The sequence below is a fragment of the Triturus cristatus genome, chromosome 4_2 (genome assembly GCF_964204655.1).
Source record: "Triturus cristatus chromosome 4_2, aTriCri1.1, whole genome shotgun sequence".
Lineage (NCBI taxonomy): Eukaryota > Metazoa > Chordata > Amphibia > Caudata > Salamandridae > Triturus > Triturus cristatus.
Genome location: NC_140586.1, coordinates 597885283 through 597898205, shown reverse-complemented (window position 1 = coordinate 597898205; position 12923 = coordinate 597885283). Strand labels below are relative to the sequence as shown.

The following is a 12923-nucleotide window of genomic DNA, read 5'->3' as shown; positions in this document are numbered from 1 at the left end:
GGTGGTGGAGCAGTTGTCGCAGTCCCTACATCCATATTTTTCCCCTTGAACTTTAATGGTGTGAGTTCCTTTATTTTTAAATTAAACACTTTTACTCACAACACTATAGCAGGCAAACCGCTGAAGATCTACAGAAACGCTGACCTGCAGTCCACATTAGCGTGAAATCCCTGAGCACTTAACAAATGCCGATCTGACTTTATATGGAATGTGCCAATTGCACAAAAGCATGCAAATTGCTGGAGAAATCTTTTGCACCAACAGTGAGGCAAATGCTTCAAAGAAACCCTGCACTTGCAGTTCCACCATTAGATGTCGCCCAAGTGACTCTGAAGACATATGTAGTGTATCTTGAACATGCACCACATGGAAGGCGGAAGCGAAGTGACGGACTTTTACAATGTAATAGGTTAGTCAGCCTGCCTAAGGAAAATCATATGCACCGGAGGCTGCTCGTGACATGCACAAGCCTAAATGTGCCAAGACGCTTCTTATGTGACTGAGGAAATCGCTAACCAGAGAAAACAGGTATTTTAATTCTGCTTTGACTGGCGCAATGTTGAAACAATTCTGAAGTGCAGCTCCGCCGCGCACATCAGTCACAAACCTCAATTGTGTGTTAAGGCCCTTCACACCATGTAGTGGATGCACCCCCTTTCTTGGTGCCTCCTCGCCTTCTGAAAATGCCTGAGTAGTCAATATTCACACGGCGCTTCTTCTCGCACGCCCTTTATGCCTTCAACGATGTTTCTCCTTGCACACTCTTAGGGAATAAGTGTGTGAGTTCCTCTATGAATTTCCGGATTGCTGGGAGCACCCTGCCTGGCCTGGATCATCGCCAGAAATTTAGTAATAAAGCGCAACACTCACGTAGATCAGTAAGATTAGTATTTTATTTGTCAGAGATCAGGTAAATCCCAACAGCATAAGCCAGGCACAGCCAACGATCACCAACCGAATAACGGACCTTGGCCACACCAGAACCTGAGGTGACATCATGAGAATGTTATGAGGTCACAAAGGTTTTGGCCTAGCCAGGGTTAGCTAAACCCAATATGACAGAATCACAATTTGCGATTCCCTTGGCACATGTACCAAGCATTTTCTAAATGCAAACTGTGCATTTAGGAAATTCTATTACCCAAACTCCAAGTCGATTGTAACCATGTGCACATTTAAAAAAATGCATTTTTCAAAGTGCCATGTAGCACACACATGCCTGGGTGCTTCAGGGAGGCCTTAGGCCCCCCGGCAACCTTGGTATTGCATTACCTAAGTTGTGAATACCAATTAGGTAATCGGGAATTGGGTAATGTAAGACCATTCGCACCTATGGGCCTGTAGGCCCATAGGTACAAATGGAGTAGTATTACCTAATAGAGATTACCTAATTGTGATTGCAAATCTTTATGAATTGATATTAGGCAGTCGCTATTTTCTTACATCCCATTTTGCATTCCTTAATTAGCGATTACCTAAAATTTAAGGAATGCCAAATAGATTGATACATGTGCCCCTTTATATCTCATGACAACGTTTTGGAAAACTGGGACCTGGCTACAAGATGTGGCAGCATACACAATCAATAATACATTCATTAGGGCTTTCCCTAGACCCTGTTGTGTATCTTCTCTCATCCAGATTAAAGACTAAGGTTCACCTCCTTACACTAATTCATGCAAGTATTCTTAGACATGGATTTCTGAGCACGTGTTTTTTTTAACAACTTAGGTGCCAATTCCGATCCTGTAAAACCCGGGTACGAATGGTCGTACGGAGCGTTTTCTCCGTACGACTCGTACCCGGGAATTCCACCGTACAAACCAGCAAGTACGATTCGTACAGAAATACCATTTCGGTACGAATCGTAAAAAACACCGTACGGCAAAAAAATACATACAATTCTGATCCTGGACAGCGCGTACGTGACGTCTGCACGGAGTCAGGCAGCGTTTTACGGACCAGCAAGTACGATTTGTACCTACAGCACTCCACACGGCTATATTTGTACGGGAGCCAAAAATTGCCGGAAAAGCTAAGTACGCTGCGATGCACGAGGAAAAGGGGGCCCGCTAGGCGACGTCCATGCCATCGCCCACATCGTACGTTTCATCATGTACCCCAACATTGCATATGTACGGACCGTACCCCCCCGTATGTACGGACCGTACCCCCCACTTCCCCCCCGTGACCGTAACCCCCACCCGCGTATGTCCGCACCGTACCCCAGGCGTACCCCAATCCTCGTGTATGTACGATTGGGTACGCCTGGGGTACGGTGCGGACATACGTGGGTGGGGGGTATGCCCCGTTCATAGGGGGGTGGGGTAAGCCCGGGACATATCGGGGGCGTGGGGTACGGTCCATACATACGGGGGTGGGGGGGTACGGTGTGGACGTACGCGGGAGGGGTGGGATGCTGGGGGGCCGTACGACTCGTACCCCGGGCACAAGTGTACTCGGGGTAGGAGTCGTACAAAGTTGGCTCCGTACGGGGCCTTTTCCATGCGCTTTTGTCTTCGGACGGGTGGTACGGATCGTACTTGCGCGCTCGGACTTCAGTTTTACGAGTTGTAAGTAAAACTGTCCGGGGACGTCTCGTAGACTTTTCCCGAGGCGATTCGTATGTATTTTTCACGTACAAATCGTACTTCGCCGTTTGTACGGGCCTTGTACGATTCGTACGGAAACAAATACGGATACGAGTCGTACGGGAAAAAAAAAATCCAGGATCAGAATCGACCCCTTATTGTTGCTTATTCTTTTCTTTTCTTACTTTCACAATGCTATAACTATAGATAATCTATACAAACATGTCTAGAAATATACCTACAACAAACGAAATGGGCAAAAAACATACAGGGGGAGATGAGATAGAAACAGAGTAATAATATACAACAGATTAAATGAAAGAGCTGTGTAAAGTTTTTTCTTATTTATGAATCATACAATTCTATGGACAAGTACCACATAACTTAAAAACATATACATTAAAAGCACCTTGCTTGATCTCCTTACCCAACCAATATTCTTTTCATATTTTCTTATCCATTATAACGGGAACCCGTGGCTATATCAAAGAGTACCTTGGAACAGTAAACAGACCTCTAAGACCAATTCCCTTTCACACCTCTCATGGTTACAGCATGGATTTTAGCTATCACTCAGTTACTTTGTAGATCTACCCCTTACATGTCTCACCGCTAGAGGCCTTACTTACCAGATGAGGACATTTACAGAACAGACACCACCTTTATTTAACAACACTTTCTATATTACCCCACTTTATATAAGTTTACAGACCTCCCCAAGACTCGCATTTGGGGTGTTGGGGGTATGTGTGATCCTACATCCATCTTTGAGGACACGGGGGTGGAGAGAGGCCCAGGCTAGGTGGTTTACAAACCAACTCTGAGGTGTTTTGCAGTCTCAATTGTCTTGTTTAAGGAATATATGCTGCACAATGATGTAATCGGGGGTTCGAGTCACATCAGTTAAATCAAAGCCAGCTAGGACCCAGTGCTGTTGTGAGACAGGAGACGATTGGGATATCGTTAATTCCCTGTAACTATACTCCCTTATATATGTTGGAGGGTCTGATTAATGTTTGTTGTTGTGGGTTGTGAGACAGTAGGTATCATCTCTTCCACATGATAATAATACCTTACTTGAATATTTTGTTATGTGAAACATAGCAGTTGCCACCACACAGATGGTAACAATCCTATGGCCACAGTGGTCTCTTGTTCCTTCCACAAGGTGAAGTAATTTAGGTACTTCCTCTAAGGAGTGGAGGGCTGTTGCTGTGACTTCCAGGACACAAGGCTAGATCTGTGGTTTGTGACCAATACCAATCCTGGTACTTTCGGACATCAGAGCTAGTGGAGTTGAACCATGGCCACCTGCTGCTATTTTAGTTGAAGACCTTAAACAATGAAACTAGGGGTTAACAATTTCTGGGAAACAGTCAAGTAGTAGGGTAATAATAGTGCTTTGAAAAGTATTTAAAATTGATAGCCCCTACAAGTCTTTGCCATCGTGCAAATGATACACAAATCTAGAAACCCCAGTGAAATACCTGCTGCTCAGGAACACACACATAATTACCATGAATTTCCAGCTGTAAAAAAAGGGTGGCTGTGGCCCATTACATGCCCCTAACCGAGTTTCATACTAACGCCGCACTGTTTGGCGATCATATACTGGCTTAGTTTGGCATGAAGCTAATGGGGAAATTGGATGCTGTCACTTTAATTGTTCTTAGAAACATTCGAGTTGAAGTAGTGCTATTGGTCACATGCCATCACCCTGCCACTGGGTCACCCAAGCAACAGGACCATGAGTTGCCCAAAATGTATTAACGAAATATATATATCTCTAAGTCAAGAAGCCTTAGCTACTCGCCCCCAAAAACTGCAAATTCAAGCCAGTAGCTGAGGCAGAGGGAGCGATGAGAGATAAAACTCCTTGCGTGAAAAAGAAGCAAAATGGCAAAAAATAAAACCTGTACAGGATGGACTTGGTAGCAAGAAATCTAAGGGGATTGCCAACTGAGGGGCTGAGAAACAAAGATGCCAGATTAGTATTATACACCGATGGCCATCCTCCGCATTATTGTGTACAATCTGGGGAGAGCAGACACACTGAGGCATTGTGAGTGGCTGACTGAAGTATCTGAGAAGGGATGAGTGCTCCAGTCAAAAGACTGAACAAGCATTGGCACAGCCAATAGGTCTCGACTTTGGGACCTTATAAGTATTTAGTTATGAGCACAATATCCTTGGTGAAACAACATCAAGTGTTGCATGGCTAAACACTTATAAGGTCCCAAAGGCGAGACCTATTGGCTATGCCAATGCTTGTTCATTATGCACCCCTCCCCTAAAAATAAGGAAACAAATGACTGCATGCACACACCTACAAAATAACGCTGCAACCATTTCAAATGTTTTAGCATTTTTATAAAATTCTTTAGCCATTCTGTACAGCATCGGCGATGCTGTGCATCACGGCTCAAACCCATTAGCAAATCCAATAGGATCCAAAGATGACTTATTCTTAGCATTATTCACACCCCAATATTGAAGTGTATCCTTTTTTTTTGTTTTTTTTTTAAAATGACACTTTAGGAAATGTATAACAGCGAGATGTGCATCAGGATTTTTAAAAGAAACCTAATGGAATGGATTAAAATGCACTTCAAAAATAATAGTCTTAGATAGTTTAAAAAGGATGAGCTTAGCACAAAAGTGACCGATGGAATGCATAATTCAGTTAGGCACTAAATGACTCAGGGCACATTCTGTTTTTTTCGCTCAGCTCCCAATTAAAGAAGAGGATCAACAATATACAAATCCTCTTTGGCCCCACAAAAATGGTCTATATCAAACTGCTAACTAAGGTTCCCTAATGAGTACAAGCTGAGGTGAAGCGTGTTGTGCTTTGTTTTCCATTTCAGTGGGTATTTGGCCTGCAGTAGTTAGAAGTATTTGCGTGCTGCCATGCACTACCTCTTTTACTGTTCAAGTCTTTTTTAAAAGGTACAGCCGATTAATTCTAACTTCACCAAAGCATGGACATTTCTAAGCACCACTAAAAGGGACACAAACTACCAAGGAATAGAAAAGTCCTTGGCCCAAAAACCACACAACATGGGAAACATGACAACAATTGTGCTACAAATAATAAAGGTAGGACTAAGTAATGATCTGGCCGATAACCAAACTGAAAGTGAGGGACTGTAGAACTTGAAACAAATGTTACCCCTATATGTTTGGCTGGAGAAGGCACCAGTGATACAATTACAGATGTGGACGATGAAACAGAGGAAAGACTAGATAAAAGTTCCAATGCAGCCCGAGAATCACTAAATTAGAGAGAGAAAAAGCAGCAAGAGGGAAAGATGTGCTCATTTCTGCAAGAAAGAGTTGGCAGAGCCCCACAGAGATGTCAACCTACGGGGATAGAACATTTGTCAGAGTTATCATTTGGCTTCTACAATGATTGGGAAGCCCACAACTCCTCCGCAATCACATCATTAGAAGTAAGAATTTAAAACAAGATCATTTGAGAACTCGGCATTACATTGCAAAAGTGTATTTTTATCATGAATAATTGTATATTAATGTATGTGGTATTCACATAGTGGGAACCTAGCTGAAGAGGCAGCACTTTATAGAGTCAAAGGAAAATACACAGTGCACGAGAGGTACTTGGTTATTGCATTATTGCTGCATTGTGATGTAGTGTTCTTTAAAGGGGTGTGTGTGTTCAACTGTTTCCTAAATTGGCGCTGTATTATAGTAGTCCTTGTGAATACAGGGAGGTTGTCCCAGATCCTAGTTACATAAATGGAAAAGCCTGCTGCCATGCTTTTTTTTTTTTTTAAACACTTCTGCGGCTGCAATATGAAGGTGACCTAGCTGAGGGGGTGCCCAGGGATGGCGAGCTTGTCTGCAAAGCCATCATGACCAGCACCCACCTTATCTTGCAAACGATGCAACCGATTTTGAAGATGGGGCAGGCCAGCATGGGGAACCAATTGAGTTCCCTCTGGATAGGGTGATGTGATCATATTTCTTCCAGACCTGGGTGAGACATGCTGCAGCATATAGGATGCCCTACAGGGGGTGTGAGGGGACAGTGTAGAGTCTGGGATGCCAAGGAATAGGGCGTTACCACCATCGAGGTTTAAGCACTGTTCAACGTTTTACCTTTTTCTTCAACTGGAGACAGCAACATTTTAGGTCTTATCTGCACTACAGATTTTTAGAACACGGGCAAAGTTTCAAGATGCAGATTAAACAATCCCTATAATTTAGTACTTAGTCCGATTTACTTGCTGCAAATGGCATAGCCAGCTCAACAATAAATGTACAGACAAAAAAGGGAAGCCAAAATATGGATAAAAACTCGTCTTTGATCTAGAATAGATAATGTAGCAGGAGCGAGATTGTGGGAGGGGGGATGCAGGGTTTAAAAAGCTTCTAGGGCCAATATTCAGGGCATGGTCCGTTTCAATCTATGTGGGCATGGTCCATTTCAATCTTTGCTTTTGATGAAGCATGTTAAATGCAGATTTACGAGATCAGTGCAAGGAAAAAACAAAAACGAAATTAGTGGAGTATTCAATCTGTACATGCAGCACAACAATGTATAAGAAAAATATCTCAGTTTCCTAGCTAAATACACCAAGAAAAGGTCAAGAAGCGATTCATCCCCAATTTGTGCAACGTGTAATGCTGGGGGTTTTCATGGTCTACCAAAACGTGCTCCTAATGCCCAGCTTTCATCTGAAGGAGTCAGAAATAGATGTACTAGGTCAAGTAGCCTACATTTTCATGCGCCTATTCATCCACATTTTGCCTACAGCAACACTGCAGATGCATCACCTGACCGGCACATAGGCCTCATGCAGGCATCTTCTTTGAAGCAAAACCAAGGCAGACACAAGACTTGCTTGTCACAGGGTAGATCGCAGATGATCCCAACAGAAAAAACAAAGGGATATATTCCCCCGTTGAAATTTACCGAGCAGAGATTCTTTCCTAAAATGGGCAATGAGAAAAATAGGGCAATTATAAGTTTCAACATCTGGATTTATATTAATGAATGCCATATTAGGCAGCACAATGCAGCAATGTTGAAAGGATAAATGCATTAATAAGGCAACATGTTTTTGGTTGCTGGCTTTCATGACTTCAAAGACTCCTTCAGCAGCGGTCATACAACTGGGCTTAAAGCACATAAGTACTATGTGCTGAAGGAGGCAGCGTGATGTCAGTATTAAGCAATTCTGGAGTAGTACACAAATGGTTAGTACAACTAGGAAGAATAGGCATATTTTTCTGTTGTGTTCACTCCCTGCACCTCTTCAAGCTAAGTTGTCAGATTTGCTGCTCCCCGTTAAAATACAGAGAGCTTTACTGTTCCCCGGTGGCTGATCCATAAGGTGGGTGCCGTAACTAGCCTTATTAACATCATACCACTGCAGTGAGCTATACAGCAGCAAACTCTGTTACCCCTAAAAACAAGGTTTGCAACTCCCAGATGCCCTTCAAAGATGAACCCCGTGAAACATGAAGCTTCACACCTAATTAAAAAGCCGCTTTTGAAGCCTGTGGAGTGACGCGGCAGGGAAAGAATGCAGTCGTTTGGACATCGTACTATGTGATTTGTGAATAGCTTGCAGACAAACATATTTCAGACTACTTTACACCCTTCAAAAAGGTATTTGACCTGACGGAATGCGATATTCAAACCTTGCTTGTTTTCCTAGCTCTTTGAAAGCAGGAGAAACAGGTTTTTTCAAAGTCGTTTCATATATTTGTTTTGTATCTGTAACGCTTACGGTCCAATGGGAGTGTACAAAGTCATTTACTGCACAAAGTAAAGTACTGAATCGCCCATGGGCAGTCGGGCAATCAGTCTTCAACGTCCCATGTTACAATCACGCTGCATCACACCCAAACAAGGAGGTTTTCACCCGAAATTTCGGCCTCTCACCTTCCACACCTAAGGGAACGCCAGGGATGACATGGTTCTGTCAAGCACGCAGGAAAAACACATTCTATGTCAAGGCACAGGCGATCTCCATGCAGTGACGCGTCAGCAGCGTCATTGCCGCGAAAGTGATCGCGATCGTGCGCTGCGAGCGATGCGCTTAATGAGCATTACGAGGAAAGCCAGATGGTGCCTCTGCTCGTAAGCGCGCGCCCGCAAGCTCTAGGCCGCCACAAGCAAAAGCGTGTGATAGCATTTTCTGGAGCCACACACTAAATGTCTCGCAGAGCAGCCATTGCGCTGGCTCAGCGAGACCTAAAAAGGACAGACTCAGAAATGAGTGTACTATGGTGGGCATGCATTGCATCAATTTTCGTGCCCCCAGATCTTAGGGCTATGCCGCTTTTATCCTTGGCTTTTTTCAGGGTTCTTAAGTGAAGGAGCATATAATGAAGACACAGAGAATAAGGGTCCATCTATATTCCAGATAGTTACTCTTCTAAAATGCAGTCAAGTTTCATTCCATGGGTAACATAAGAAACATTTTATTTGATAGAAGGGCACTTTAGCGGTGCAACAAGACAAGGCAACATGAACTTAAAACTTACTATCTTTCACAAACTTTGGGTTGTAAAGCGGTCTTGTATCTTTGCTTGCCTTAAAATAATTTTAAAAAGTGATTACGTGAATCAAATGTAGTACGGGGGAAAGTAGTAAACCGATAGCAATTTCATAAGTGTCATAATCTAAAAAGTTATAACACCTACAAAAGGGTTTGGGCACATTTGTATGAGCGCATATATTAGTATAAATCAGTATGGTAATCTAAGCAGTAGGCTGTATTGAAGAATCTCATTTATAGTGGTGCAAATAGTTAGAAGGCTAAATAACGTGTAAAAGTGTTTGTAAAATGAAAATAACGTAAGTGGTTGAAACACTTTATAAAATGCGAAATAACATATGTATTTTTGCATGTTTTGGTACAAGTGCATCAGAAAACAAGGATGTAGTGGTATTGCATATGACAATATCAGAAGCTGGTGGAAGATAAATGCACATTGAATACAATTGGTTTGAAAAATATGTATAAAATACCTTAATCTTATTGATGTAATCCTCTTCTTTGTGATTAAAAACTTCATGAGCTCCATTTTCTAAAACTAAATCCAGCCCGTCCTGAGAACCCGCTGTGCCGAGGACCTTCAGACCATACGCTCTGGCAATCTGGCATGCAGCTATACCAACCTAAACATAAACATGAAGAAGGGTTTTAAGACACTGATTGAAAAATATTCACTTTATCTTAAACAATTTAAAGATGACTTTATTAGCATTTCATCATCTATTGTAAAATAGCAAATAAAAGAGTTCTGTGATTTTCAGAAATAGCTGTCATCAGCTTACATATAAAAAAAGATTCAAAATTACCAGACCAGGTGAGACAAGTGATTAGCTTCACACATGGCTATTCTCCTGCCCAGTGTATTCAGCAGCCTGCCCTGATAATCTGTTTCTTTTCTTGATGTGCAATCAGCTAGAGGTTCTTTCTGAGGATAATTTGAATTTTAACCTTGGTTTATCCTTCAGTTTTGTGAAGCGAATATTTGCGCCAAGACGCCGTTGGCATTCGTGCTCTCTAAACATATCTCAATATCAATATATATCAATATTGACCTAATGATTAAAAAAAGTGGATACTGCCCTAAGTTCTGGGGAATGCCACCAATATTAGGTCTTGGCATTGAAGGCGGAAAGACTAATTGCTGAAAGCAGTTAAACAAAAACATTTTATTCCAGTCAAGCATATGTCCCTGGACTCGGATGTGAAGGCAGAATACAAGGAGGTCATGATTGACATTATCCACGACTGTAGACAGATCTAGTTGGGATAGGCAATACTATGCAATTTAAAGAGATCACCTACAGGCTTGTTCCCAGCATATGGTTCTATCTGTCAATCAATACAGTAATTTCCCCACCTCCATACAGGGAGAGTAACATGGTTAAACTGCTTGTTTCCATTAGTGTGCTCCACACAGAAGTCCAGAGAGGTTGTATGACTGGCCATTACCATCGAATATGAAGCATGCCATGCCACTCCCTCCCATTAACCCCACCACAGGGGTGGCTACATAGCCAACTGCAAGAAATGGGGCGGAGGTTCGCTTTATGAAGTTTGTTTGGTGACCCATGCCAGTTAGGAAGGATGTTGAAAACTATGAATTGCGGCCTAGTTTCTCTACTCCTTTTAGCATGTGATTGCAGTAGGTCTGCACAGTCTTCTGTGCTGTAGGGCCCAACTTGGTCTTAAGAATGCTTGCCGAGTATAGTTCACCTAATAAAGTTTCATACAGTCCATTAGTTATCTTCCTAAAACTGCTGCATTTGGTCCAGTAGCTGTGCACTATACAGTCTCAAAGATTTTGGGACAACCTTCTCAATTTTTGTGAGAGACAGTCTTTTAGTTGTTGATATCTCCAGTGTTAATTCCAATCCTAATCCAAGTCTGTGAGTAGCTGAGGGAATGTTTTAAATTAGCCCTTGCTTAATAGGTTCTCTGTTACTGCAATGCTCTCAGATACCCAATTACTACATTGAAAGGGCTGATTATAGATAAGCAGATCTGCAGTTTTTCAGATAGTAGCCTGAGATCTTTAGACACAGCATTCAGTGGATGATGGGGTGTTTGGGTCCCTAGTAGCCTTTTGTCTCCTGTGGAGTTTTTGTGGTCCTGAGGAATTGTTTTGTATGTGCTCCTCTATTGGGATCCAGCCAGGCACCTCTAGCTCAGAGGTGAAACAATAGGCCATTCACTACAAATGATGTGCTGTGTAATGAAGTTCTAAGTTTGGTAAACACAGGCTCCCTGACGTTGTGCCTGCTCTAAGGTTTGTTGTGCCTGCTCAAAGGAGGCATGTTTCTCCAAACATACAATCGGACTGTATAATCGAGACTTTGAAGTTATTTTAAGGGTCAATTCAAATGAATCATGCCAAAAACATATACATTTTTTAATTGCTCTTTATTGAAAGTCTTCAAGTTAAATACAGAAAAAACAAAGGGAACACTGTGTATCTTTGTAGGTGAGACAACATAACTTTCTCATATCCCGAACGACTGTCCACGAAGATGAGTGCATGCGGGGTGTAGGCACTATCAAGTCCACCATCTAGGGAGGAGGGGTTCGCATGCTGCGCAGTCAGTGTCACTGTGGGGTTACCCCATCCATGTGGGGAGGAGTTGAAGTGGATGGTACAGTGGCATATGATGTTGGGTCCTGCGGAGAAGTCACTCGTAGTTTCGGACAAGCGGTGTGGCCTGCACCCCCCCATCTATGGGAGCTGGAGGTCGGAGCCCTGCTCCTGCTCCAACAGTATGGTTTTCCACCTATTGATCCGCGGGACGTCCCTGAATCACAGCTGCCTGGTGACGTCATCTTCGGTCTTTGCCCATTCACAGAGTATGAGTTTCCAGAACTGGGTGGACGGGGAATTCGCCTTTAGGTTGTTCGAGATTTCTCAGCACACTAGTGCAAGCGCCACATCGACCGCTCCCTGTCTGTCGGGGGCGCGGCATAGGGCCCTGTAAGCATGACTTCAGGTTGTTGAGGTGGTTTCTACCTATAACGTGCTGAGGAATGGGTAGATCTCCACCCAGAAAGGCCGCAGGGCACTGCCAAGTCAAGTGGAAGAAGTCGGCATGCAAGCGAGACGTCTAGGGCAGTTGTCTGAAACTACAAGGAACAGCCTGTGCAGTGTACATAGTATCGTATCGTATTCAAAGCTTTATTCGAGGAATATACTCATAAAAGCACAAACATACATTTAAAATACATCACATTAAAATGTTTTCCTATTTATACATACTTTTAAAACAGTTGTTCGTACATAAACAATAAAAATCTTTGGTGTACATTTACACAGAAATCACTTGATACCCCAGTTATATTACATTAATAGAAATTGCCCTCCGTCTAATGGACCATGCCCACCCCAGAAACTTTGCTGTTCCTAGAACAATAGGCATATCAGTGGCGGTGCAAATAATTCGTAGCGCCTCAACACCCCTGGATGTCCCCAGATTTCTACAAACAGGAGCTAACCAAACTCTTCTCGGGGTGGCATAAGCTTTACACAAGAATAGAAAGTGACCTATATTTTCCTCAGTTGCACCACAAAACGGGCAGCACAAGGTGGTTGAACTCCTCCACCTACCCGTCAGTGATCTCAGAGGAAGGGCACCTGATCTTAACTGGAAGAAAAGCTTCCTATCCCCTGGGTAATACTGTCCCAGTATAGTTCCAATGCAGGACACAGTTTGATTTCTAAGAAACGCCCCGCCATTGTGTCTGATCTCGTTCTACTCCAGAGTCTGCCATCTATCCATTCCCAATATAAGCTTTTAATTATGTTTTTGCTTGG

The 12923-nt window shown here is 42.9% G+C and overlaps 1 protein-coding gene across 2 annotated transcripts in view; it reads right to left on the bottom strand.

The window, feature by feature from the left end:
• CRYZ (crystallin zeta) overlaps window positions 1-12923 on the bottom strand; it is a 205939-nt gene that overhangs the window by 54182 nt on the left and 138834 nt on the right. For both annotated transcript variants that reach the window (XM_085602272.1, XM_085602271.1), the window contains one exon: window positions 9598-9747. In XM_085602272.1, the coding sequence (XP_085458398.1) occupies window positions 9598-9747 (150 nt within the window). The remainder of the gene's footprint in view (window positions 1-9597; window positions 9748-12923) is intronic.